At 45.8% G+C, this 26,538-nt stretch overlaps 2 protein-coding genes across 3 annotated transcripts in view; both read left to right on the top strand.

The window, feature by feature from the left end:
- Maats1 (MYCBP associated and testis expressed 1) overlaps positions 1-22,909 on the top strand; it is a 40,425-nt gene extending 17,516 nt beyond the window's left edge. The window contains exons 9-17 of the mRNA XM_021209898.1: positions 1,235-1,417; positions 2,393-2,535; positions 10,805-10,921; positions 13,473-13,544; positions 14,666-14,812; positions 15,875-16,096; positions 17,540-17,688; positions 18,271-18,362; positions 22,368-22,909. Of these exons, the coding sequence (XP_021065557.1) occupies positions 1,235-1,417; positions 2,393-2,535; positions 10,805-10,921; positions 13,473-13,544; positions 14,666-14,812; positions 15,875-16,096; positions 17,540-17,688; positions 18,271-18,362; positions 22,368-22,576 (1,334 nt within the window). The 3' untranslated portion in view covers positions 22,577-22,909. The remainder of the gene's footprint in view (positions 1-1,234; positions 1,418-2,392; positions 2,536-10,804; positions 10,922-13,472; positions 13,545-14,665; positions 14,813-15,874; positions 16,097-17,539; positions 17,689-18,270; positions 18,363-22,367) is intronic.
- Positions 22,910-25,655: 2,746 nt separating this feature from the next.
- Positions 25,656-26,538, top strand: part of Nr1i2 (nuclear receptor subfamily 1 group I member 2) — a 40,062-nt gene continuing 39,179 nt past the window's right edge. For both annotated transcript variants that reach the window (XM_029544612.1, XM_021209924.2), the window contains exon 1: positions 25,656-25,970. The gene's annotated coding sequence lies outside the window, so the exon portion shown is untranslated. The remainder of the gene's footprint in view (positions 25,971-26,538) is intronic.

The raw sequence follows: 26,538 nt of genomic DNA, 5'->3' as shown, positions 1-26,538 counted from the left end.
AAAAACGTTTTAAAAAATACCTGTAAGAATTGTATTATTGAGGTCATTGTGATTGTTCACTGGGTAAATGCATTTAATTCCTGGGACCTACTCAGTGCCAGGAGAAAGCCAACTCCTGAAAGTTGTCCTCAGCCTTCCCACAGGTGTGTGCCATGGCACTTGGCAGACACCCCTGACTCCACACACAAATGCACACACATGCATGCATGCACACGCACGTCCATATTTACTTAAAATAGAAGGTAATTAATTTTTTAACCATTCTATGACCTTTTATGAGTGCTGAGCCTGGTGAGTTGCCACGCCCCAGTAGAAGGCCACATACCCAAGAGTATGTGCTGTGGACAACACAAATGGGGCATTATGGGTAAAAAAGCAAACAAGCAAAAGGAGGACACTTGGGTGGGTGGGGAGGAAAATGGAAGGTTGAGGAGGGGGTGAATATAATCAAACAATGCTATACTAAATTCTCAAAGATCTAATTTAAAAAACAAAAAGAATTTAAAAACCAGCTCTGGAAGCTTTCCAGCTGCCTCAAATTCATGGGAAAAAAATAAGAATTATACTACTAATGTGCTCAAATTAGTGGTTGATATGTACTCTTAACAACTCAATCACATTTTTAAAAAATCATTAAAATTTTTTTCAGAAAAAGTAAAATCAATTCAAAAATTAAAATCTTAAAATTCTTCTCAGTGAACTCAGCCTTTAATTTATTTTTTAATCTAACTAGCTTGCTGTTGGCTATGTATTTAGATGCCGCTGGCATTTTTTTCTCTTCGGTATACAACACAGCTAGTGGTGGATTTGACTAGCTTTTATAGATAAATGGCCAAATGTGAACAATTTTACTAAATTCTAACACTCAAAGTCACATACAAAGCCCTGCAGATGAATGATGAACATCAGGTGCAAGGTAGCCACGGGTCTGGGTCCTCTTGCAGTGTGACTTCTCACTCTTGTGGCATACCTGTGACGGGATCTCACACGTGTGCGCGCGCGCTCATACAAATCTGCGACTCCACATTGAGGATGCTCGCTGACTCAGCTTCGGCCACCCTCGCCTGCATCAGAGCTACCCGGATGGAAGAGCTGTTCCTAGTGCTGCCCTCTAGCTGTGGTGGGCCCTCATAATACTCACTCAGCTCAGTGTCTTCCTGCTGAGTGAAAGCGGTCTGCGTTTGTCATTCAGAGAAGTATGGGGAGAGAACCATGACAGAGCTTTTTATTTCAGATATCAGAAAACTCATGGGGAGAGGGAAGAACATAGAAGGGAAGCTGCAGCGGAGAGACATCATCAAGGACTACGCTAACTTTGCATCTCAGGTCTATGGACCTCTGTCTCGCCTTGGCCGTTTCCCAGACAACAACTCAGAGGACTTTGTAGTCAGAAACCACTATCTCAACACCTATGAAGGTAAAAAATTAAAAAAATAAATAAATCCATGCTGTTAGAAGTTTAGTAGAAGACATCTGGGTTCCGTACATTGACGGTAAGCAATAGAATATTTAAAAAGCATCAGTGAACACGATTGTTACCTTGTCAGTACAGGGAAGGTTCATACAAAGTAATAAAAACTCAGACTCAGGGAAAAGAAACACCTGTAGAATAACTTAGCAGAGAGTAAATTCAGTTAGCGACTAAATATGTATGCAAACATAGTAGCTAGGTGTAGTAGCAAATGTCTATAGCTTCAAATGCTACAAGCTGGAGGCAGGCAGATGGCCAGAGTCCAGAAGTTTGGGGCTAGCCTGAGCAACTTAGCAAGACTCCTACCAAAAAACAAATTTCAGCAGTCAAGTTAATTTTTATTTAAAAACAAAAATGGAAACAAACAAACAAAACAAACCTTTACACCAGGTTTACAAAACAAGCAAAACATTTTTAATGAAATCACAGACATTTAAAACCTAGAAGGCAGAGTCACCACCAGGTGGCCAATTGATGAGACCAGTGTCTCTTATGAAGCCCAAGGGACTAGTTTACATTTTTAAAAGTTTAGCTCACAAGCTGAAGTATCATGGGGCCAAGATCACGAATTAGTGGTGGTTAGACTCTTGAGCCTAGAGCCCACACCTACATCTCCAGAGCACAATATCACGAATTGGTGAACACCCACTTCAAAATGGGGGGGCGCCACCTGTCACAAGACTGTAGACTAACTGCTGGCTACTGGCTATACTTCCCATAGGCATGTCGTTATTTTAGAATAATTTCTCTCTGTGTCACCCAGGTCACTGAGAACAGACGCTAACCTCACACGATTTACACTTTAGAAACGTTCACCCTCTTAAGAGATGGCTCCTTCCAACAGCTCACAGACCTAACAGGACACTCTCAACACGTTAAATGTAAGCACTGGACACTAAAAACACCGTCTTCCTCCCGTAGGATTAGTGGAACTTGAATCATCCCTCCCCGATTTTGTGACACAGCCAAGGATCAAACCTCCAAAGCCTCAAATCATTACCACCAAGGCTGGCTTTCTGAAGAGGACAGCCAGGATGGACTATGAGTTGGCAGAGGTTCACAAGGTATAGTCTGGCCCTGAAGACTAGATGCTTCTATTCCGACTTCTACCTAGGAATGCTACACCCTGAACCACAAGTCATCAAAGGCAGCGGCGACTGTGTGCCTGAAACACAACCCACATTCTTTCTCCTTTCTAGGCTTTCTCTCTTGGAGGTTCTCCATGCTGTCCAGAGCTAATGTGCAGTCCGCCCTCCTTCCAAACTACCAGCAGACATTTCTAGAGGTTACCTCTCCCTACACAGAAGTTACAACTTTCTGAAAGTGCTTCCTCCTTTGGCTCTGCATAGTGTAAAACCTGAAACTATGGAGTCCAGCAAATTCTATTATTGGCAATTACTTGCTGTTACGAGTTGTAACCGGCTCCCTTTTCTTCCTTTTATGTTTGCTGTGAGGGCACCAAGAGAAAGAGGCGACACGACTTTTCATCTAGTTTAAAAACTAAGCAAGAGTGTTGGATGGTCACCAAATGTCGGCATCAGAATCCCAGGCGGGCTTGTTAAAAGATGCCGCTAGGCTTCAGCCCCAGAGAGTCCGTTCAATAGGTCTGGGTGAAGTGGCCGAGATGCGGGACAAGTGTCCAGGTGATACTCTGTTGCTGCAGACCCAGGAGCCGCACGTCGGAACCCCTGGTTTATGACATCCTCCTGTCCGCAGATACTTGCTTGCCCCCCATGGTATCTGTAACACATAAGAACTTATAGGAACCCCAGCTCCACGTGAAAAATATAGGACCTCAAGGCCTGGGGAGATGGCTCACTCTCTAAAGCCCTTGCTGGACAAACATGAGGACCTAAGTTCAGGCCCCAGCATCCAGGTAAGAAGCTGGGTGTGGTGGCACATATATCTCAGCAGTGGAGAGACAGATGTAGCATCCCTGGGCTCACTGGCCAATCAGCCTAGCATAATAATCAAGCCCCAGGTCTCAGTGAGACCTCATGATTAAAAAAAAAAAAGCAAGGTGACTGTGTCCACAGGAGCCACATCTAAGTTTGACCTCTGGTTTACACACACACACACACACACGTACACACCTGAGCATGTGTCCACGTAAACATGTGAACCCAGACATGTGATAGCGACCACGTATATCTTTTGTCCCTCACCCTGTCCCCACCTGCGTTTGCTCTCCTTGAACACTGTGCTCAGTGGTCTCATTTTCTGTAAGATTTTTTTCCCCCTGTACTTTGTATTGTATTGCAGAAACTTACTTTCGCTCCCCATCTGCTTAAGCTCTGGACCGTGCTCACGTTCCCTTCTCCAGTGCTCAGCTGTGTCTGTCAGAGCAAATGTCTTGTGAATACCAACCTACCCTGCCGCAGCGTATGAACCTGCAGTGGTCAAGATGCATCGTCCTTTTGAAGTCATTGTTAGATCTGGTTTGCTTCTCTGCTTATGAGTGATAATAGAGCTCATTTTTCCTTCTAATTTTCCCACGTGCGGGATTGCTGTCAAACTTAGGCATTCTCCTGAGATGACCTTGGGGCATTCCTTCTTCCTTCTCTTCTGAGAAGAATTTAAACAAGACTGAGATGATCTGTCCCTTCAGAGTGAGAAGGCGTACAAAGCCTTCTAGGACTGGTATCTTCATGGGATACAATGTAACCTTGGTTCAATTTATAAGGCCTTATAAAATTTCCAAATAGGAATTTTAACTCAGTTTCTGGTGAGCGTCTAGCTTAAGGGCACTGTGGTTAGAGACCAGAGTCACTTTGATACCAACCCTTTGAGGTTGGTGAGGTTTTAGGGTTGGAGGCAAGAATCGAGCACATCATACCCAGCATGTTCGAGGCCCTGGTTTAATTCCTCAGCAGCACTGGGAGGCTGATGCAGAGAGCAAGGAGGGGCAGGAAGAGGAGGAGACAGACCAGGATGTGGTTAAACTTATAAATTAATAAGAGCCTACCTTTAGATTACATACATTTTATACTATGCCTCTCCAGTGTGGGGACAGATTGTTTTCAAGTCCCCATTCATCGCTGGGACATGACTCTCATTCAGCTCCCTAACATATGTGCTGTAGACACACAGTACACTTTTACTCTCTCTCCCCTCCCCATCTCGTTTGTTTTGATTCTGTTGAGATGGATCACTTGTGGCCCATGTAGGCCTTGAGTAACCATGTGACTGAGGAAGACCATGAACTCCTCCTCTTCCTGCCTCCGCTTTCTGCGTTCAAGAATTACAGGTGTGTGCCAGCATGCTTGGCACATTTTAAATTTTATTGCTTTAAAAATTTTTGATCAATGAAAAAGGAAATGGAAATAAAACAACAGCATCCCTCTACCCCCTCCCCCCACAAAACCGGGCCAAGAAGATGGCTCAGCAGATGAAGGTGCTTGTCCATGAATCCCCGCAACCGGAGTCCAATCCTCAGAAGGCTCAGGAAGAAAAGTGATTCCACAAAGTAGTCGTCTGACCTCCACAAGTGCCCCATGGTACAGGGGACACACACACACACACACACACACACACACACACACACACACACGATTACAATGGATATTTTAAAAATTAAGAAGACCAAAAGATGTTATTTCACCTTTGTTTGTTCTGTCTCTGCCGCTCTCCCTGTCTTTACAGACGGGTATGTCTCCGACCCTTATCATTTTTCTTCTGCCTTAAGAATTTGATCCTTTTTAGCATGGTCTGCAGGCAGTGAGCTCCAGGCTTTGTGTCCAGTCTTCCACCTTTGCTTTCAGTTGAGGCAGGGAGGTAAAACTCCACATACAGTAAAACCTGCCCCTTAGGGGCTGGAGAGATGGCTCAGCGGTTAAGATCACTGACTGCTCTTCCAAAGGTCCTGAGTTCAAATCCCAGCAACCACATGGTGGCTCACAACCATCCGTAACAAAATCTGACAACCTCTTCTGGAGTGTCTGAAGACAGCTACAGTGTACTTACGTATAATAAATAAAACAAAAACAAAAACAAAAACAAAACCCTTTAAAGCATACAGTCTGATGGCTGATAGCGTGTCCACAGGCTTGTGTCTGGGCTCACTAATTACATCATCCCCAACCCCATACCATACATACCATACCTCTCAAGTTCCCCCCTCATCCCCCACTAATCTCTGTTCTACTTGTTCTTTCTGAACAAACAGTGCTGCACAAATGGAACCGTACACTAAATAGCATGTGGTGACTAGCTTCAGCCACTCAGCACAGTGTTCCTGAGGCCCACTCTAGCACAGCTCCAGGTCTTCGTTCTTTTGATGACTACATAATATTCCATTGTGTGGGAAGACCACATTCTACTTAGTCCCTCCTAAGCCGATGAGCACTTCAGTCATCTCTACTGTTAGCGCTATGGCCTTCTGTGTTCTAGCCTTGGAGAGGCATGGTTGTGGCTCTTCTGGATGTGTGTCTAGGAGCATGAAGATAAACCACACAGCAGCTGTTTTAGGTTTCGATGAACTGCCCAGTTTTTGCCAAAGTGACTACGCTATTTCTGTCTCAGTGGCAGAGTGTGTGGGTTCCAGTTGCTGCACACCCTTTTGTGTCCTATGGTCTCTTCTCTTCTAGCCATTACAGCAAGAGTGAGGTGGTGTCCCATGTGGTTTTGATTTGCAATTCCCCAATGCTTGATGACATTAAGGATCTTTTAAAGTACCTGTTGGTACCTTGAATATTTAAATATTTTGTCCATTTTAAAAGACAGTTGTCCTTTTGTTACTGAATTTAAAAAATAATCTAGAGACTAGACCCTTATTACTCCCAGACTGTCCCTCCATTCTGTGGGTTATTGTCTAACTTTCCGGACACTATTCCTCAGAGCACAAAGGTTATTTATTTTAGTTTTCTCTTTGAAAATATTTATCTTTGCATGTGTGCGTGTGCGCATGCGTGTACATGTGCATATGTGTGTGTGTGCACATGCGCATGTGTGTACATGTGCATGTGTGTGTGCGTGTGCATGTGTGTGTGTGTGTGTGTGTGTGTGTGTGTGTGTGTGTGTATGGTGTGTATGGTGTGTATGTGCATATGAGTGCAGTGCCCATGGAGTCCAGAAGAGGGCGTTAGATTCTGTGTAGCTGGAGTCACATGTGGTTGTGAACTGCCGAATGTAGATGCTGGGAACCAAACTCTCGTCCTCTTGCAGGAAGAGAACATAGGCTTAGCCTTCAGCTGTGTCTCCAGCCTGAATCTTGTCACCCTGTACAGAACTCCAACCTGGGCAGTTTTTTCTTCCAGCACTTCAACATCTTAATTCATTGTAATTTCTGACTGGAAATCTGTTGTTCTCATTGTTTCTGTGTAGGAAAGGTGGTGTTTCCCACGTATCTTTCAAAATACTCTCTGGGGCTTTCTTTAATTCAAGGAGTATGCATCTACACTTTTGTCTTTACTTGAGGTTTTTTATCTTGTTTGCTGTACAACCAGTTTCCTAGATACTTGGTGTTTTTAGAATGATTTTGGAAAGTTTCAGCCATTACTGTTTGAAATATTTCTTCTGTTCTCTCCTCCTTACTCTCCTTCCCTTCTCTCCCTTCCCTCCCATTTTCCCCTCTCCTCTCTCTTCCCCTGCTCTCTTCTCCCCTCCCCTTCTCTCTCTCTTCTCCTCTGCCCTCCCCCCTCCTCTCCTCTGCCCTCTCCTCTTTCTTCTTCCCTATCTCTCTCCCACCCCCTTTTTTTCCCAGACAGGGTTCCAGTGTAGCCCAGACTGGCCTCAAACTCACTATATAGCTAAGGATGTGTTTGAACTTCTGATCTTCCTGTCTCTGCTTCCTGTGAGCTGGGCTCATGGACAGGAGTCACCATGCTGGTTTTATGAGGTGCTGGAGTTGAAGCCAGAGCTTCATGCAAGCCTTCTGCCAAGGAGTACCCAGCTCTCTGACTCCTTCCCCATGATCTGGTATTCCAGCCCCTCCTGTGTTATGCCTCCTGCTATTCTCTACAGTTCCCAGGGGTTCTGTTCTGTTTCCGGTTGTTTCCTCATTACAGTTCATCCTGGGAAGCTCTTATTGAAGTTTGAATTTTCAAATTACTTGATTCTTGCCTTGGCTATGTTAAGTCAGCTCTGAGCCTGTTGAAGGCATTTTCTGTTTCTGTTACAGCATTTTGATTTCTAACTATGCTTTGCGGTTCTGTTAGAACATCTTCATCTCTTTGATTGCTTCTCATATGTTGTCTACTTTGCCACCATTTCCTTTATCATATTAATTAGAGTTATTTTTAAGTATTTGATGATTCCAACATGTGCCTACTTAGGGCTTGTTGGTTTGACCATTTAGATGGTTGTATTTTTTCTTCTTGCCTTCTTAGTATACTTTCAAGTATATTGCTTAAAACTTGACAGTCTAAAGTTTGGCATCAGATAATAACTGAGATAAATTTGCTACGTGGTAGCATCTTATTAGTCTTGCTGGTAGCTGGGCCACATTTGATGTCTGAAGCATCTGTAGGTATTGATGGTGTTGCTCTGTCTTGGTGCCCTTGTTTCTGTCTCTCCTCTTGGGTTTGGCGTGAGATGCTTTTACATGGACTCACCTGGTTTGGAAAACTGGGCTGAAGAGGCTCCTCAGTACCAGGTTGCCAAGGAAAGCACCTCTGCAAGGATACACTATTTTGAGAATCCAGGACTGTCTGAGGGGAGGATGATGAACTGTCTTCCAAAGTTGCTTCATGAGCTATGGCACAGAAACCACGGAGGAGAAACACCCAGAGTGGCCTGAAGCAGTTACCACAGTATAGTATTTTCAGGTTGTTCTTGGTAAAAAAAATTTCTCTGGAAAAACACATTTTTGACGGACAGGTGAGTTGGCTCAGCGAGTAAAGGGACTCACTACCTGAACTGATCTATTGAACTCATTCAATCCCCAAGACCCGCATGGTGGAAAGAGAGAGCCAGCTTTTAAGAGTTGTCATTTATCTGCACATACACACGTGTGTTTGTGCACATGCATGCATACACACACACACATATACACACACTCAAACACACACAATAACACTAAACTAACAATTCTTTTTTAAATGTATACATAGTGAGGCAGAGTTTCCCTGTGTAACTTAGGCTGGCTTGGGATTCACGACTCTCCTGCTTTGGCCTCCCAAGTACTGAGGTTACAGGAGTGAGCAAGCCACCATGCTCAGTTTCATTGGATTTTCAGTGTGTGGGCCAGAGGTAAATGTTGGGTGTCTTCCTCAATTGCTCACCTACCACCTTGTTGTATGTTGAGAGACTATCCTTCACTGAACCTGATGATTTACGTGGCTGGCCAGCGAGCCCCAGGATCCTCCACCACCCCCCCCCCCCAGGGCTAGGATTCCAGGTGTGCACTGCTTCTTGTGGCTTCTTAAGTAGATTCTTTGACATCTGACTCATGTCCTCATACTTGTTTGGGAACCACCTCACTGACCCAGCCACTTCCCCAGCTCCCATAAGGCATCTCTTAAAACTTTCTTCTTTCAGGTGCTGGGGATTGAACTCAGGCCGCCAAGATCGCCAGACCACCATCTTATCATTGAGCTGCAGCTCTGCCCTAAACTTGCTCACCTAAGTTATAAATATATAAAATACACTGTTCTGCTCTTGCTTCTTACTGCGTGTCTATCTATGTCAATATTACAGTTTTTTACACTTCAATGATGGATTCTTGTATGCTCCCACCATAGTAGATATTTAAGTTGTTTTTGAATTATTAGCATTGAGCTCAGTGTTTCAGTGACTTTTGTCTCCACCATTTGGTGTATGGGTGAATACATATGATGTCCACCAGGCACAGACTTGCTGGACCACACAACATGTGTGCATCTATCATTTTGATGGATAGTGCCAAATTTTCTTACATAAATGACATATCTGTTTCAGCCGTACATACACACTCCCATTTCACCATGGTTTCTCGTGGTGTGGCCCAGAGCTCTGCTCTCTGAGCTCCCCAGTGGTTGGCATATTAGTAACCCCCCGCCCCCCATTGTGTCGTCACTGCTTTCCCCTAGCCCTGGTGGCTGCCCAGAGCTGGCAACAGTCCCTGCCAGTGGTTCTGTTTCATATGAACTCAGAGGTTCCCTTACCACCACAGTTAGGAGGTGCTAAAGTTCACTTACTCTTTGTACACTTTTTTATGTATATGAGTACACTGTAGCTGTCTTCAGACACACCAGAAGAGAGCATCAGATCCCATTATAGATGGCTGTGGCCCACCTGGGAATTGAACTCGGAACCTTTGGAAGCGCAGTCAGTGCTCTTAACCACTGAGCCATCTCTCCAGCCCACTTTGTACACTTTTAACAGCTTCAACTGTCAGTGCTGTGCTCTTCTTTAAGCATCATTGCCTATGTTCTTATAAAGAAATATAATCTAAAAATCCTCTTATGACAAAAATTAATCGAGGTGTAGGCTTTAAATCACAAACACAAGAACTCTTGATGCTTTTAAATTTAAAGAATTTCCCCAATGCTAAGATTGAATTGCTAAAATAAACCTTATGTATAGTTTTGATGGGGCTTGGGGGGGATATAAAAGGAGGGAGGGGACCTATAAAAATACAAAACTGCACATACCCTTTCACCAGGAAATGAGTTAATTGATGTTTTTTAATTCACATACTTCAGGCAAAAAGGCAAGGTCCCTCTCCACTTAGAGACAAGTGTTGTCTAATGTTCTCCAGCTCCCCTGAAACAACAAAGCATAACAAACATTTACTGACCCATGCTCTACACAGGAGAATCTCCTATCTTTGATATTTATTGAAAACAATAAATGAGTAACCCGTGAAAGCAGTGTCTGGGCTTATGCATATGTGCATACAGAACAGAACCCTCTAAAAATTAAAAAAAAAATCCCAGAGATCCTTGATAGAAATTGATACAAAACCTGGTCGGGGCTGAAGAGATGACTCAGCAACTAAGAGAGCATAGAGCTCTTGCAAAGGACCCAGGTTTGGTGTGCTGAGGACCAGGATTCTGTTCCCAGCACCTCTATGATGCTCACAACCACCTGTAACTCCAATTCCAGGTGACCTGACTCCCACTCCTGACTTCTGAAGTACGCACATAGTGCATACATGTGCACTGGGACATGCACACACGCACAGAGCATAACATCAACTAATATCTATTTGAAAATAGACACCGTGTTTGTTTAGTGGTTAATGTATTCCTAGGAGTGTGATAGCACACTGCGTGAATACAAACACCCCAGGCAGAATCAGCTTGGCTAACCTTGAATATAGGCTTAGAGACTCTGATACCCAGATACACAGTCTAGATCTGGCACTGGAGGAGTCTGGGAGAACAAGATGACATCAGTTGGTATTTATTTCAGGCGCTGGTGGATAAGAAGAATAAAGGTCTAGAAGGAACAAAATCTCTGCGATTCCTGCAAAAAAATCCCATTTCTCAGGCTCGGCTTCCAACCCCCTCCTTGGAAATGACTTCCTATGTAAGTCTGAAGCTTTTCTTTGAAACACTATGTATAAGGACTTCAGTTGGCTCCTGCTTAGGGTAGTTTGGGAAGAAAACAAATACAAGCTAACAGTGTTAGTGTCTCAAGGTCTGATTTAAAATCAGTTCCTTTTCTTTTACATTTCTTTCGAGTTCTATTTCTTTTGCTTTACATATCTGGGTATTTTGTCTGCACTCATATCTGTGCACAACATGCATGCATTGACCCATGGAGATCAAAAGAGGGTATTGGATTCCCCTGGATCCCGAGTTACAGAGAGCTGTAAGCTACAATGTGGGTGCTGGGGATGGAACTCCAGCCCTTCAGGAGAGCAGCCAGTGCTCTTAAGCCATCTCTCCACCCCCCCACCCCCACCCCCCCCAGTTCTCTCTTACTTTGTATGTATCAAACATCTAACACATTCAAATTCAATCCAAGTGAAATCCAAACCCAGTCCTTTCAAAATTAAAAATACAAAGAATGAAAAATAGTTATTAGAAGGTAATTTTCATGTATGTCAAAAAAGGGGGAAACCAAAAGGAGAGAGAGAGAGAGAGAGAGAGAGAGAGAGAGAGAGAGAGAGAGAGAAGAGAAGAGAAGAGAAGAGAAGAGAAGAGGAAAAAGAAGGAGGAGGAGGAGGAGGAGGAGGAGAGAGGAGGGGGAAACAAGAGGGGAAGGAGAGAGGAGAGATGGAGAAGGAGGCGGCAAGAAGGTATGGTGGCAAGTCACTGGAACCTCAGCACTGGCTGGCTCTCCACTACTGGGCCAAGACAGGCTCCCTCTCCAGACTCTGCTCACAGGGTTAGTTATTGTATGTCACGGGCAGATGGGCATCAGCTCCCCCCACTGCTCTGCTGATTGCCCTTACACTGAGAAAGAAGCCTTGATGGGATTTCCAGCTTTACTGCTTTTGACACACGCACGTTTTATACAAGCAGATAACGCATTTTGAACAGGAGTCCCATTCTCTCTGCCTAAGTCCTTCCTTATTCTCCTCCACCATAAATTCCTTCCAGTTTCATGTGCTCTTTTTTACATTAATTAATTATTTATATCCTAAATGTTGCTCTCCCTCCCGGTTCCCCCTCCCAGAGTTCTTTACCCCATCCCTTCACCTCTTCCCATCTGAGAGGGTACCCCCCCCCCCGGGGATTCCCCTTCTCTGGGGCATCAAGTCTCTACAGGATTTGGTGCATTCTCTCCCACTGAGGCCAGACAAGCCAGTCAGTCCTCTGCTATCTATGTGCCTGGGGTCTCAGAACAGCCCGTGTATGCTCTTTGGTTGGTGGCTCAGTCTCTGGGAGCCCCCAGGGCTCCAGGTTAGTTGACACTGTTGGTCTTCCTGTGGGGTTGCCATCCCTTTCAGTTCCTTTGGTCCTTCTCTTAACTCTTCCATGGGGGTCCCTGGGTTCAGTTCAATGGTTGGCTGTAAATATCTGCATCTGTCTCAGTCAGCTGCTGGCAGAGCCTCTCAGAGGACAGCCATGCTAGGCTCCTATCATGCATGTCCTTTTGGGTCTGGGTTACCTTACTCAGGATGATATTTTCTAGTTCCGTCCATTTGCTGGCAAAATCCATAATGCTCTCGTTTTTAAGAGCTGAATAGTATTCACATGCTCTTTTAAAACCCCACTGATATTTTGTGGGTTGTATAAGGGCACATGGCCATGTACTGGAGCATGGGTAACCTCGCAGGGTTGCATTCCCAAAGAGAACTGTCTTCCCTCCCCTACCACAATCAACTGCTAGTAGCTCATCAGCTGGAGGTGAGATTTCATGAGCCCACGCCCCATGAATCCCGGGATTTTGGTGGGCTTGATCTTGTGCAAATCTCAAGTGTGCAGTAACACACCCACTGTGAGTTCGTGTGGGCAATGGTGCCGTCACATCCAGAAAAATACCATTTACTTATAGTCGCCCGCCACCTCTGTCTCTTACCCTCTTTCTGTCCCCTCCTCCACGATAATCTCTGAACCTTTGGAGGAGCGGCGCAGTAGAGTTGCCCCCGTTTAGGGCTGAGCACGCGGAGGTCTCTGGCTCTCTTCACGCTGACCCGCTTGTTTCAGTCAAGTTTTGTAGATGGTGAGTGACTCTTAGCTGCTATATCCTGACTTTGCCAGCGGCGCTAACGAACGTGAAGAGCCTCCCCCAGTCTACCTGCTTTCTTCATTGCTCATAAGCAAACATGAAAGTCTCATCGCTAGAGGACATTATTAGCTGTACTTGTGGATGCAGAACGATCCTGCTGGAAGTGGCTCCGCGTGCGGCTAGCCTGGCAATGCCATCCATCGCCCACGCGCGGCTAGCCCGGCAATGCCATCCATTGCCCCTTTCTTTGAGGCTCTCATTAGTGATGTATTATTCATGGTGAACTTTAATGATGCAGTAGGTAACCCTTAAGACACAGTGTGTTCGAGGAGAGCAGAGCCCCATCTTCCACTCTTTCAATTCTTTTGGCGTCTACCGCAGCCTTATGCTTGAAACACATCTTCAAAAACTGCTTCGGGGGCTGCCGCTGTTCTCAGGCCGCTCCCCTTTGTCTCTGCAGGAAGAAGGAGAAATAGAAATGGCTGTGATCTACTTGCAGAAGCTACTCCGGGGCAGAGTCGTGCAGAACATGGTGCGTAGGTCTGACCACTGGGCCAGCACTTCTCCCCTGAGAGGAAACCATGGAAACCGTGTCTGTGCTTGCCGCGTAGGCGAATTCCTTCCTGTACCTTGCTCCCTTGTTTCGATGTATTATAGAATTAACTAATTTCCCCCTCCCGCCCCCCATCCTTGTCCATCTGGGCCACACAAGGGCAAGAAAAGAGAAAGCACCTGCTTGCTGCGGGCCACAGCTGTAACTCGGCCTGCACGAACCAGAGAACTGCTAGTTCCCCAGACTTGCTCATCTGGTTTTTGAACTGTTAGAGCATTACAAACCAAGAGGGATCCCCTAATTTTCTATTAAGTTTTAAGACAATTATTTGAGTTGGCATAGAGTGAGCAATATCTGTGTTATAAACACAAAGTAGCAACTGCTCTGACCTCCTGCCGTGTGCCCTCATTATATCTTGTGTGTATCCTCTCTGGCTCGGGAAGCCATTTGAGTCTGAGGGGTGTCCCCCTACCAATGAGCAGGCCTTGTGCTGCCCCTGACTTCATGCTTTGGCGGGATAATCTCTGCTGCTGCAGCGCTCACACCTTATAAAACCCTCTTTCATGGGTCTCCCTCCTGAGGGCTGTAGTTCTCAGAGACGCAGACCTGTCAAGTCCAGGGCAGCTGGCGAGCACCTGAGCTCAGCCCTGTGCACTCTCCTCTCCGTAATCCGAGGGAGAATCAGGCAGCTCTGAGGCAGGAGGCTCATTCATTGGAAAAGCAAACTGGCCTCAAATACTGCCATCTCAGGTTAATAGATCTTTTTTTTTTAAAGGGGGGCACAGTAATTGAGTGGAGGGCTCTAGTTCCTTAGCATGACCCTGTAGTTGCTACCTTTTCCGTGTCCGATGCAGAAAGCAGCTCACCGAAAGCACACATCCACACACCAGACTCATACCACAGGGTGGGGGGCAGAGGGAGGAGGAGGGGACCCTCACCTGCACCAGCATCCCTGCAGAGTACTCAAGGGAGTGGGTTCTCGATGGTGAACTGGCAAGCAGCAGGCGCGGAACTCACACATGTCTCCCAGCTCACTGCATGGCCCTCATAGTCTTGACAAAAGATAACAGGCAGATCTTTTTGGATTTGCTTTGTTGCAGATGTTTGAGGGCAAGGAGAAGCGGCTGGAGTTGATCCTGGAGTTGCGCACCAGCCATGCCCTGCAAGAGGATGACAAGCTAGTGAAGAAAGCAGAGAAGCAAGTAACCCTGGCTCTGCAGCGGCAGAGGAACCTGCACGAGGACAAGGTTCTGCCCTTTGTGCCCTTCGCGCCCTTTGTGCCCTTTGCGCCCTTTCTGACTTGCTGTGCATTCCCTCGAGGAGTGGTTACTGTTCTTACAGCACTGGAATAACGATAGATGAAAGGATTATGAAAAATTATACTACAGCCGGGCACACAGCATTCTTGGGAAGCCCAAAATATGAATGGGGGCGGCCCCCAGCTGAGTGGAACCAGTACTCTTCCGCTTTACTTAAAACAAACAAACAAACAAACAAAACAAAACAAAAAAAGAGATTGAGCAGCGGTGGTCCTTCAATCCCAGCAACTGGGAGGCTAAGGCCAGCCTCATCTAACAAAGGAATTCCAGGATAGCCAGGGTGGGAAGAAGGGAGACTTTCCCTTTTGTTGGAGAAGAGGGAGGGGAGCAGATATACCATCTTAAACACTCTTCTGTGAACACTGGGGCACAGATACCCACACATCAGTGGCGTACTCCTGGCCAAGCGCTCCACGGGTCCCTTATTTTAAAAGCATGGACTTTTAAGCTTTATCCTGCGGTGTTTTTAAAGATGACCGTTAATACCTTTGAACTTAAGAGTCTAAAAAGTACTGAGGCTTTCCACTCTCATTCTAGTCAATGTTTGAAAGTCCTTCAAGCTTGTAGGAAAGAGCTAGACATTTAAATATTAAAAGTTGTCATGAGTGAATTTCTAGGAAATTCCATTTTATTAAATTGAATACAATATTACCTTTCATAAGAAGCTTCTCCTTTTCCTTCATGTCTGACCTTACACATACAATTTTTAGAAATTGCAGTGTGCTGCTAAAAAAAAGAAAATGTTTCACTAGGTCATATTTGTAACCCGAGGGCTGTGATCCCTCAGGGACTGGTTAGGCAATCTGCTTTCTCAGATCTAAGTCTGTATTACGTTGCCTAATAAGTGCCCCAGGGTGGGGCCATTGGGGCATAGCATTTCTGGTTAAGGCTGTTCTGACAATGACCTTGCTTGGTCGTTTTGAGTCATCCGACCCTTAGTGGCCACCATTCTGAGCAGAACCTCTCCTTACAGTCTTTATTGCTTTTCAGTTGTCAGTGATTGAAAACCACTTGGGTGACCTGGAAGGAAGAGTGCTGGCCGATATGTTCGACTTCCTGTCCAAAGAGCTGGTGAGGCTGCAGGAGGAGAGGAGGATCCATGCCTTCGCCATGCTGGCTGAGCGCCAACGGCGCATGCGGGAGGCAGAAGAGAGCGGTCGGCGCCAGGTGGAGCAAAGGCGCCTGAAGCAAGAGGACCTGATATTCAAGGAGGCAAGCGCGGGCAGCTGGGTGGAGGGAGCCAGATGTGACCAAAGATGTCCCAGACTGCGATTTCTCTTGAAATCATACCGACATTTCATGACATAAAATGGGGTTTGTGGTTTTTGTGTTTCACCTAATTTAGCAAATATGCAGAGTTTCCACGCTAGGATTCAAGATTCCTTGAGGGGAGCAAATGAGGCCAAGAACTAGGTCCTCTTTAAGGAGTTGAGGCCAGAGGCAGACACAGGGTGAGCTGGAGAACGGGGACTAGCCTAGGGCTTATACAACCTGAGGCTGTCTCCTTTTTTCTGAGGTAGGAAAGTGGAGAGAATGATGAACGTGCAGGGACAGGAGCTTAATCAAGAATATAACTGAAACCTGGTTTGGGATGGCCAAGTGGGAAAGGGAGAAGTTTCAGTGACATCTAAGGACATAAAAGGGTTAAGGTTTTCGGACCTGATTTAAGGACCATTTATGTGCAAGTACATATGTCATTTTATGTATACACACACATATATACATATGCATATACACATATATGCATGGTCCATATTAAACTGACCTCATCTCTATTATACGACTCAGCTATCTAATGTTGCACGTCTTTGTAGCTTGCTTCCTGACTAAATGCTGAGCTTCGTGAGAGCAAGCGTGCTGTGCACTCATGTTGTGCTCTCTGCAACATCAGCATATGCCCTGCACGTATTTGACATTCAACTAGTGTCTTGGTTGAAAACGTATTGAACTGCCACCAAGATGCTAACATCCGGAAGGCGAGGGGTTTGGGGTAGATACTGGGGTTGAAGGTACATGAAGAATAAGTATCACTTAGGTTACCTGACGGGCCCTCTCAGAAACAGGTCTTATCTCAGATTAAAGAAATATTTAGACATAAAAATGAATTTGCCTCAAGGAGACTCACAATTTGTTGAGGCATATGCATACACGCAAAATACGTATATACAGAGATTAACAGTTGATGCTCATGATACTCTGTGCGTGTGTGTGTGTGTGTGTGTCAGAGAGAGAGAGAGAGAGAGAGAGAGAGAGAGAGAGAGAGAAGAGAGAGAGAAGTTAATTGGTTTTACCTGAGGTTACATAATTAGCAGAAGTCTAAAGCTAAGTAAGGACCGTCATGAAAGTGGAAACAGGCCGTGATTGAGAAGGACCTAGTGGCTTTCTCAGGAACTAGCAGCAGCTATATGGATGCTGTTTCATACTGCACATGTGTTTGATTGCATACCTCCCCCCTAAAGCCCTCTGAAAAAAGAAATCAAGAGCCATTATGACAATTCAGCCAACCCGTAAGTGACCTGGGACCCTCCAGGCCTTCTGCTCTGCAGCCTCGAATTTATGGCTCATGCTTGGGCTGCCTAGAAAGCCTAGGCAGTTGGATGAGAAATGGACGGGACTGGCGACTGACATGAGCTTTCGTCTCCTTTATTTTGGCAGGTGATTAAAGTTCACCAAAGCACGGTGACCTCCTACCTGGAAGACATCATCCTGAACACGGAGGAGAGCACGGCAGAGGAACAAGCCAGAGAAGAAATTGAGAGGATCGCTGAGGAGATCAACGACATCGCTTATGAAATGGAGACCCGGTACGCAGCATGAGGGGAGATGGAAAGCGATGATGTCACCGATGATGTCGTAGCCACTGTCGTTCAGGTGTGATCTTTCAGGCACTTAGGGGCCCCCCAACAGTCTGTGAGCCGCGTTTGACATTCATTGTCTCACTAACATAACTCTTTGTGCTGGAACTCAGCGTTCCTGAACCCTCCCTGGTAGGAGCTCAGGGATTGACTTCCCCATTTTTTTTTCCTCCATCCTTGGACTTATTTCCATCCCCTGAATCATTACAGTGCCCAGAGCATAAAAGCAAAGCGGATGTATGCGTTTGACATTATTTGGACTTAATCCTAAGGCTTTAGACTGCTAAGCACTTGCTACATTTTTTAACATGTGCTTCGGAGCAGGCTGGATAGGGTCAGATTCTAATTTTTTAGGAAGTCAGACAAGCTTGCCAGGAATGTACTGTGTCAGATCATGGTATTCGCATGGCTCACATAGGCCAGGTGGGCATCGGTGCCCGTCAGCCGCCCAAGCAGGGAAACACTGAGGAGCCCCTTCGTTTATCTGTCCCTTTGCTTGTTTTTGTTTTTGTTTTTGTTTTTGTTTGCCAGCCGAACCTACCTTCAGTCAGAGGAGATTGTTGCGGAGCTGATTTACAGTTTTCTCATCCCAGAGGTACAAAAAGACTTTGTCAAAGAAAAAGGTAAGCCCCACCCCACCCCACCCCCACCCCCACCCCTTAGGCTCTCTTCCCTGCTGAATCTAGAAACCAAGGTGTGGGGATTTCTGAAGAAGCCCTGGTCTGGCTTCAGAGCTCGCTCTGCTCTGCTCTCTTCTTGCTGCTTGCTGCAGAGGCAGGATCTGCTCCAGTAACACAGCTAGAACATCAAACTTCACCTTTTGTAAGAAGACGTCCCCAAGTTCCCAGGGAGCTGTGTTCTGTGATCCACACAAGTGCAGCCTCCTGCTGAGTGGGCACAGAAACAGTGGGTGCTGAAAAGCATGGACACTCTGAGAGTCCAAGGACATTTGGCCGTTTCCTGGGTCACTAACAGGGCTTCTGCTAGGGCGTCCTCTCAGTACAACAGTTTCTATCTATCCTTTGTCGAAATGGCATGTTTTTTTGTTTTTTTTAAATAATGGTACTTTTAGTCAATAGAAAAGGAAAGAATATGTATCAAAATGCAAAATACATTTGAGGCTGGAGAGATCGACCCAGTGGTTAAGAGCACACACTGCTCTTCCCGAGGATCTGAGTTCGATTCCCAGCGCCCATATCAGGTGGCTTGCAACTACCTGTGATGCCAACCCCAGGGGGATCTGGCATTCTGACCTCTGAGGGCACTTGCATTCATGTGGACACCCCCCCCACACACACACACTCCCACATACACGTAGTTAAAATAATAAAAATAAAATTAAAAAAAGAAATAGATTTTCCTGGAATCTTCAAACTGTTGCAGAGCCAGGTCTGATTCCAGGGAGGGGTGCCATCCGGACAGGACTCCGGACAGTGACCCACAAGCCTTTAGCTTGTAGAAACTTCTGGAGAAACTGAAGCAGAAAAGTGCAAGATTTGCTTCATTAGGGACAGAGGAAGGGCTAGTGGACTCTAATGCAATAGGTCAAAGAACGCTGATAATTTTCCTACACATGGTAGTCTAATTTTAAAGCAACCACCTTCTAGCACTCAGCGTTTTATCTGTTTCCAGTGTCCAGGTGTAAACCCTGAGTTCATTGTGGTCAGTATATTTACACACGTCCTGGCCACGATCCTGAGATTCCCAGCAGTGTAAGTGTCGGGAGGCAGAATATTCGTGTTTTAGGTTTTCACAGATTCTACCTAATTGCCACACAGACAATTGCTGTGCTGTTGCTACTGGGGTATTACAGTGTCAGCAGTGACAGGCTAAGCACTCAGATCAAGAAATATATGTTATGGTGTAAAGGGCCACCTTTACAAGATCCTTGAGAAAACAGCAAGCCCTTTCTTTTTCCGGGTCCAAAGTTAGGTCAGCCTTCTTCAGAGCCATCTTTCCTGGGGGAATTGAAAGAGATGGGATGGAAGAATGAGCCAAATACTTACCAGATTGAAATTCCCTCCCAACAGCAGGAGCAGAAGACCCAATTTTAGTCCCCAGCACCCAGGTTGGGTGGCTCACAACCGCCTGTAACTCCATCTCTGGGGGATTTGGTACTTCTGGCCTTTGAGGGTACCTGCATTTATGAGCACATATCTACAACATATGCATATAAAAATTTAAAAGATTAAATAATTAAGGAAAGAAGTCTTTCTCAAATCTCCCTGAGGGCCTAAGGAGAAAGATTTGGAGGGGGATATTGAATGTTGGAGACCCAGGGGGGAAATGTCAGTGCACGGGTGCGAGGGTGCGCGGGTCCTCAGGTCCTCAGCTTTTTCACATAATACTGATTTCTTTATATTTTATGTTTGGTTACTTCTACATCTATACAGAGAATGAACACTTGGAACTTTTGCTTTGCTTCTGTTTCTCTTTGTGTCTATGTCTGTCTGTCTGTCTGTCTGTCTGTCTCTCTCTCTCTCTCTCTCCCAACCCCTTCTCTAAGGCTTTCTATGTAGCTCTTGCTGTCCTGGAACTCTCAAAGTAGACCAGGCTGGTTTCAAACTCACCGAAATCCACCTGTCTGTGCCTCCTGATAGCTGGGATTAAAAGTGTGCACCGCCATACCTGGCTTTGTTTCTCCTTTTCAAATAAAAGAACCATGTGTTTTACACACATGCTTTACCCAAGTCTAAGACATATTTATAGGTCATTTGAAATGATCTTATTTTTTAATAAAGATTTATTTTATTTTGTCTGTCTCTCCTCCCCGCCCCCATGTGTGTGTGTGTGTGTGTGTGTTGTGTGTGTGTGTGTGTGTGTGTGTGTGTGTGTGTGTGTGTGCAGTGTATACAGAAGCAAAAAGAGGGTATTGGATCTTCTAGAGCTGAGGTTACAGGTGGTTGTAAACTACCTGCCTGACATGTGTGCAAGGCAGCAAACTTGGGTCCCATGGTTCTTGCTGAACCTTCTCCCTAGCCCAGTTTTCTTACATTGCATGCCAAGTTCAAGACAGTACATTAAGCATTAGAAACTGCACGTTATCTTAATCTCTTATAAGAGCTATAAGTGTGGGTTTTGGGTTTTTTTGTTTTGTTTTGGTTTGGTTTGTTTTGGTTTGGTTTTTGGTTTTTTCGAGACAGGGTTTCTCTGTGTAGCCCTGGCTGTCCTGGAACTCACTCTGTAGACCAGGCTGGCCTCGAACTCAGAAATCTGCCTGCCTCTGCCTCCCGAGTGCTGGGATTAAAGGCATGTGCTACCACGCCCGGCCCAATTCTAAAACTTTTGCAGTCACCTGAACCAGTTATGAGTGCATCTAGCCTTTCCCCACCACGGCGTGTTCTTATTTTTATGTAAAGGAAATTAGTGGTTGGGAACAAATGACTTGCAGGGTTGAGTCCTGACAAACGTGGCCTCAAAGCCCCTGTTTTTTCAACCATATTACTGCAAAGTGGAGTGCCCTGCTATGTAAGTTTCCCTATGTAAAGTTATCAATACCTGAAGAGTAAAGAATACATAGTACTTTTTATTTTTCCTTTGGTGATAAGGTCTCATATATTACATAGCCCAGGCTGGCCCTGAACTAGCAATCTTCCTGCCTCTTCAGTGCTGGGCTTACAGGCATGTGCCATGCCCAGTCTCTGGTACATCTAACTGTCCTTGACTGTCCTTAATTGTAGCTGTATGGTTTAGAATAAATTATCTGATAATTCCTTTGTGTGCATGTCCTTCTGAAAGTGGGGCTGTTAATGATAGTCTCTCTTAAGATTGTGGTTGAATTAAATAAGTGCTCACATGTCAATCGCTTAAAACGTCTCTGCCACAAATTAAGGACAAATGCAGATTGCTGACATCACCATCCTTATCAACATGAATGCCTGTCCTTCCCAAGGACTGCAGCACTTGCTGTCTGTCTGTCTGTCTGAAGGCTTGGTGATACATGTTCCTAGGGTTTGCACTCAGGACTGCCTTCTAAGTTCACAGTCTTACATATTTCTACCATCGTCAATGAATCTGTTGCTTCTGGGCCATGGTGAGGCAGAACAAGGACAGAAGAGTGGAGCTGTGGATGTACATGCATGTCCTGCTCTCTGAGAATGAGAAAGGAGTGGTCCAGAGCCAAGGGTGCCCTTCAGCAGCACACCGCAGGGCCTACTTCCTCTCAGTCCACACAACCAGGACTCATCAATGGGGTCTTTGTTTTGTGAATTTTATTATCCTAAGAAAGCTTTTTAAAATCCAAAACATCACACACCAAAGTTAACCAGATCCAAAGTCCATACAATCCAACGAACCCGTGCCAAGTTAGATTTGGCATTTGGATTAACTCGTTGGTGAAACCAGAACCTTGATGACCCAATTATCTCTCAGTAGTGCCACAGCCGGTAACCAAGCCTTCAGTGGAAGAACACTTCAGAATTAAAAGATAACAGGTCTACTCTACTTCTAAGAGTGTCCTTCTAAAACATGCCGAGAGTCATTTTTATTGAGTCCAGTTAACCCAAAGCAGAAAATGTGCGTTTTGGAAATTTACCATTCCCCTCCCTGCTCCACTCCTATCTTATAAACACTCACTGAGAGATGGTTTCAAACAGGAAATTAAAAGTTCCTCTGTTGCTTTGATCCAGTGAGGAATGCGCAGCGGAAGCACATCCTGGCGGCCCATGAGATCATTCACAGCAACACGGAATCGATGCTGGAGGAGCAAGTCTATAAGGAACAGCAGTCAGAGGACTTGGAGCTAGGTGAGGCTGAGAGCCTAGACTCTGAGGTGCCAGCTGCCTCAGTCTCTAATACGTCAACTATAAAAGCTGCCGGGGATGAGAGAGAAGGCTAGGTGAGTCTACCTTTCCACCCGGAAGGAAGTCCTCCTGGAGGAGGGGAAGCAGCTCCCTTCAGCCTTGGGCACTACTTCAACCAGGTGTGGCATGAGCGGGACCGTCTGTTGTTAAAACAGAACAAAAACAAAAATGAAAACGAAGCGCTTCCACTAAAACTGCTCACCTCATCTGGGTTAGGGTACCTATTGCTGCGTTTATTAGACAGTTAGAGTTGGCTCTATCGCAACCTAACTCTTGCAATCTAAAAAATAAGACTATAGGTTATTTGGGGGGGGAGGTCATTCTAGCCTATAATGTACTCCATCACAAATAAAGCATCATGGATTGTGTGGACGTTGTTTGTAAAGCTTTTTCTCAGAGGCGGACAAGGTGCGTCCTGGAGCACCATTGTTCCTTGTTAGCACAGACACAGCGTGACATAGAAACTGTCAGGTTCAACCTAAACGTCTGCAGTGCGCTCCAGGGACTGGCCTTGGGCTCGACTAAATGTTCGTATGCACAGCATTAGAGTAGCCCACATTTGGCACAGGCAGCAGGATATAAAAGAACACAATGAGTGAGCACAGGACCTGCCTGCTGTACAAGCCTTGCAACCCAGAGATTAGAATCTCCTGTAATAATTTTGTGGGCACAGTTTCCAGAGGCCCCCCAAGTAGATTTTCCCACTTATAAAAGTTAGTGCCCTGAGAGAGGCTCACAGCTGTGATTCCCCAGTGGGCACTAAGAGTGTTTGCAAGTCTTCCCCATACAGGTGCAGTTTACCCATCGGGGGCCATTTTCACCTTAAGTAGTTAGTTGCTAGGTAACACGATTGACACATTGCACGGTGTCTACCAGTAGAAGAGAGCTGAAGAGTCAGTCCATGGAGAGTAAAGTCCTTCATGACCCATGGTAGATATATATAATATTTGTCAATAAATAATAAAACTGTAAAAATAAAATGTTGACAGTAAGCCAAAGAGAACCAGAGAGAATCAGAAACAGTGCTAATGACCTCCAGGGTCTGAATGGCACATTTTTTTTCCAAACAAAGTTTGCATAGAACACATTATAGAAGAGAAAGCAGGGTGCAGAGAGAGAGGATTCCTCGGGGGCAAGTGATCATGGTCAAAATACACTGCAAGTCCTTATGGAAATGCCACAGTGGGGCCCGGCTTGTCCAGTGATGCACAGCGGTTAGCAGCTAACAGTCATAGGAAATATTTAAAACTTACAAATCAATCTCACACACTATTAGATAATTTGAGTTCTACCCCACCAGCTCTGAAGATAACTTTAAAAGGGGTTGTGGGGAAGAAAAATATATGTGATATGAATAGAAACCAGATTATATATAAGATTACAAGGGAAATTGAACAAACCAGAGGGAGCAAGCCAGGGGGAGCAAGCTGGGGGTGGGGGTGGGGGTGGGGTGGGATGGGGGAGCCAACCAGGGGGAGCCAGCCAAGGGGAGCCAGCCAGGGGGAACAAGTGGGGAGAGCAAGCCAGGGGTCCTAACCCCCAGGAGCAAACCAGAGGATGAAGCCAGTAAGCAACATTCCTTCACCGATTCTGCCTCAAGCTCTTGCCTTGCTGAAGTTCTGACTTGATTTCCCTCAATGATGGATGGTGTCCTGGAAGAGCAAGTTAAATAAACCTTTCCTCCCCTGAGTTGCTTTTGATCATGGTATTTATCACAGCAACAGAAAGAAAAGTAGGGCATATGTCCCCCAAAACAACCACCACAACAAAACAAAAATAAAAACCGAAGAGGAGATCACCCCTCCAAGTCTACCGAATGGCACCTCTGTGCCCTGGAGGTCCTTGGACCACCCCACCCTCTTCCTTTGTCTGCACCTGAACTTGCACCATTAGTGTGTCACGAATTTAGTTGGCTATCTGAGTTTTCTTTTTCTTTTTCTTTTTTTTTAATTTATGATTTTGTTTATATTTATGTTTTTATAAAATTGGCCAAGGACGCTGGCTGCCTAGGCTTGCCTCTGGTGGATGGTTCAGGAGCTCGCTGCGCTGGTTGCAGGGGAAGGAAGTTAGAGCGGAGGCCAGGGCTCCAGGTTCACCTCCTCTCCAGCCATGCGTGGAGTGACTCAGGTCCTATCTGGGCCGCCAGTCTGGGTCCTCAGTAACTACCACAAACTGGGTGTTTAAACTGGCTTCCAAATAAAGCCCTACCGGGATAAACGTTGATGCCTGGCAGCCCCGCAGTCTTCTTATGCCATCTAGAGCTCAGTACAGCATCTGCAGAGGAATCCAGACAATTCCCTCAGCAACCGAAGAGCGTTTCTCTCCTTTGGTAACTTCCTCATTTGTCCTGGATTCCCTGTTTCTGCTGTAAATAACTTGCCATTTTTTATAGGAGAGGTAAATAGAGACCTTTGTATGTCAGAAGAGCCCCGAGAGATGATAAAAGCTGTAATCATTTACCCGTGACCCCAGGACTTCTGGCGAGGCACCCTGGCTGAGCTGGAATCCTGCCCATTCTTCTCAGTACAGAAAAAGACCTGCTTCCACTCGTGGAAATCTAAGTGTGCCTTTTCAGACACTTAAGGCACAAGCCCCCAGGGCCAAGGACACTCTGATGACGTCCTGCTACCCCAGAGTCCACTAGACACGATGCTTCTAGAAGGGTCTGAGAGAAGAAAAAGCTGTCAGACAATTCCTGGTAGTCCCAGCCAGCTTTCTGCCCTGTGGTTGGAACTGCAAGGTCGTACCTGTCTCGAAGCCATTTCCTCCCTCTCTCTCATATCAACAAGCCAGGGTCATGTGTGTGGCCTTTTCCTTACTTTCACGTAAACTACTGCTGTCCAGGAAATTGACTTAGGAAAAAAAAAAAGTGTTATGAGCTATAGATTCAAAGACACTTTACCTCTAGTGGCAAAATCACCCTCAGAGAGGCAAACATTGGCCCAGACTTACTTAGAGCAAACACTTAAAACACACTTCCCCTCCCTTACATGTTTTACAGTGAAGACAACTATGAAAAAAATAGAAAGGGTATATAACAAGAGTCAATACGGTAATCTGGTCATCGCTAGCTCAGGTGCTGGACTTGGGACTTAGGAGTGCCAACTGGGGCCTCTTACTACATTGAACCTGGGGTGTAATGTGGGCAAGAACAAGTACGGTTCCTATGCCTGTGGACGACGTAGCCTAAGATTAGCTGAGGGGGGGATTCGGGGATTGATACTGCTCATTTGTCTAGCTGGAGGGGCATCCTCTCCCTCGGAGCCTGAACCCTGGCCCATAGGAGACACTGAGGACTTAAGCTGAGACCTCCATGTGCAACCAGGTGGCCACAGCAAGTGCGCTGAGCTCTGGGCAGAACCATCGTTCCTGATCCTTCAAGGTGGACCCCAAGGGAGACATCCAACAAAAGCAGTGGCCACCAGACAGGTATGATTTTTGCCTTCTTTCTCTTTCTAAGAGTCAGATGCCCTCTGCCTCTGAATAGAAGGCTTATGGGAACACAAATGAGGTCGGAGGTCAGCAATGTGAAGGAGTATGGAGGACAATGACACCTTTTTCTCTCCTCTTCTCCTTCCTGGGACAAACGAAGCATGAAGACAGTTGTGGAGCCTAGGTGCCCTGCTAGCTGGCCTGCACTTGTGTTGCTGGGAAGCATCACAACAGAAGCCTTGTGTATGTGATATCAGGCATTAGACAGGCAGCCGAGCCCCTTCTGTAACAGGGTTGGAGTCCCTGACCTAGGAAACACCGCTGCTGAAGACTGTGAGAACCAGGAACTAATAGTGCTGGCTCCTGGAGCTTGTCAGGTTAGTGCTGGCAGCCCCCAGGGACATAGATAGCAGCAGGACGGTCACAAGGCCTCACATTCTCATTAGCAATGTCTCAGTACACAGTATATCCATGTACAGTGGTCTGCTTTATACTCTGTTTGTCGGAGTCATTCCTGTTATATTCAGCACCCAAGGTCCAGACTCTGCCCCATACAACAGCCCGA

Source organism: Mus pahari, chromosome 12 (genome assembly GCF_900095145.1).
Source record: "Mus pahari chromosome 12, PAHARI_EIJ_v1.1, whole genome shotgun sequence".
NCBI classification, from domain to species: Eukaryota; Metazoa; Chordata; class Mammalia; order Rodentia; family Muridae; genus Mus; species Mus pahari.
This window is presented reverse-complemented; position numbering and strand designations above follow the sequence as displayed.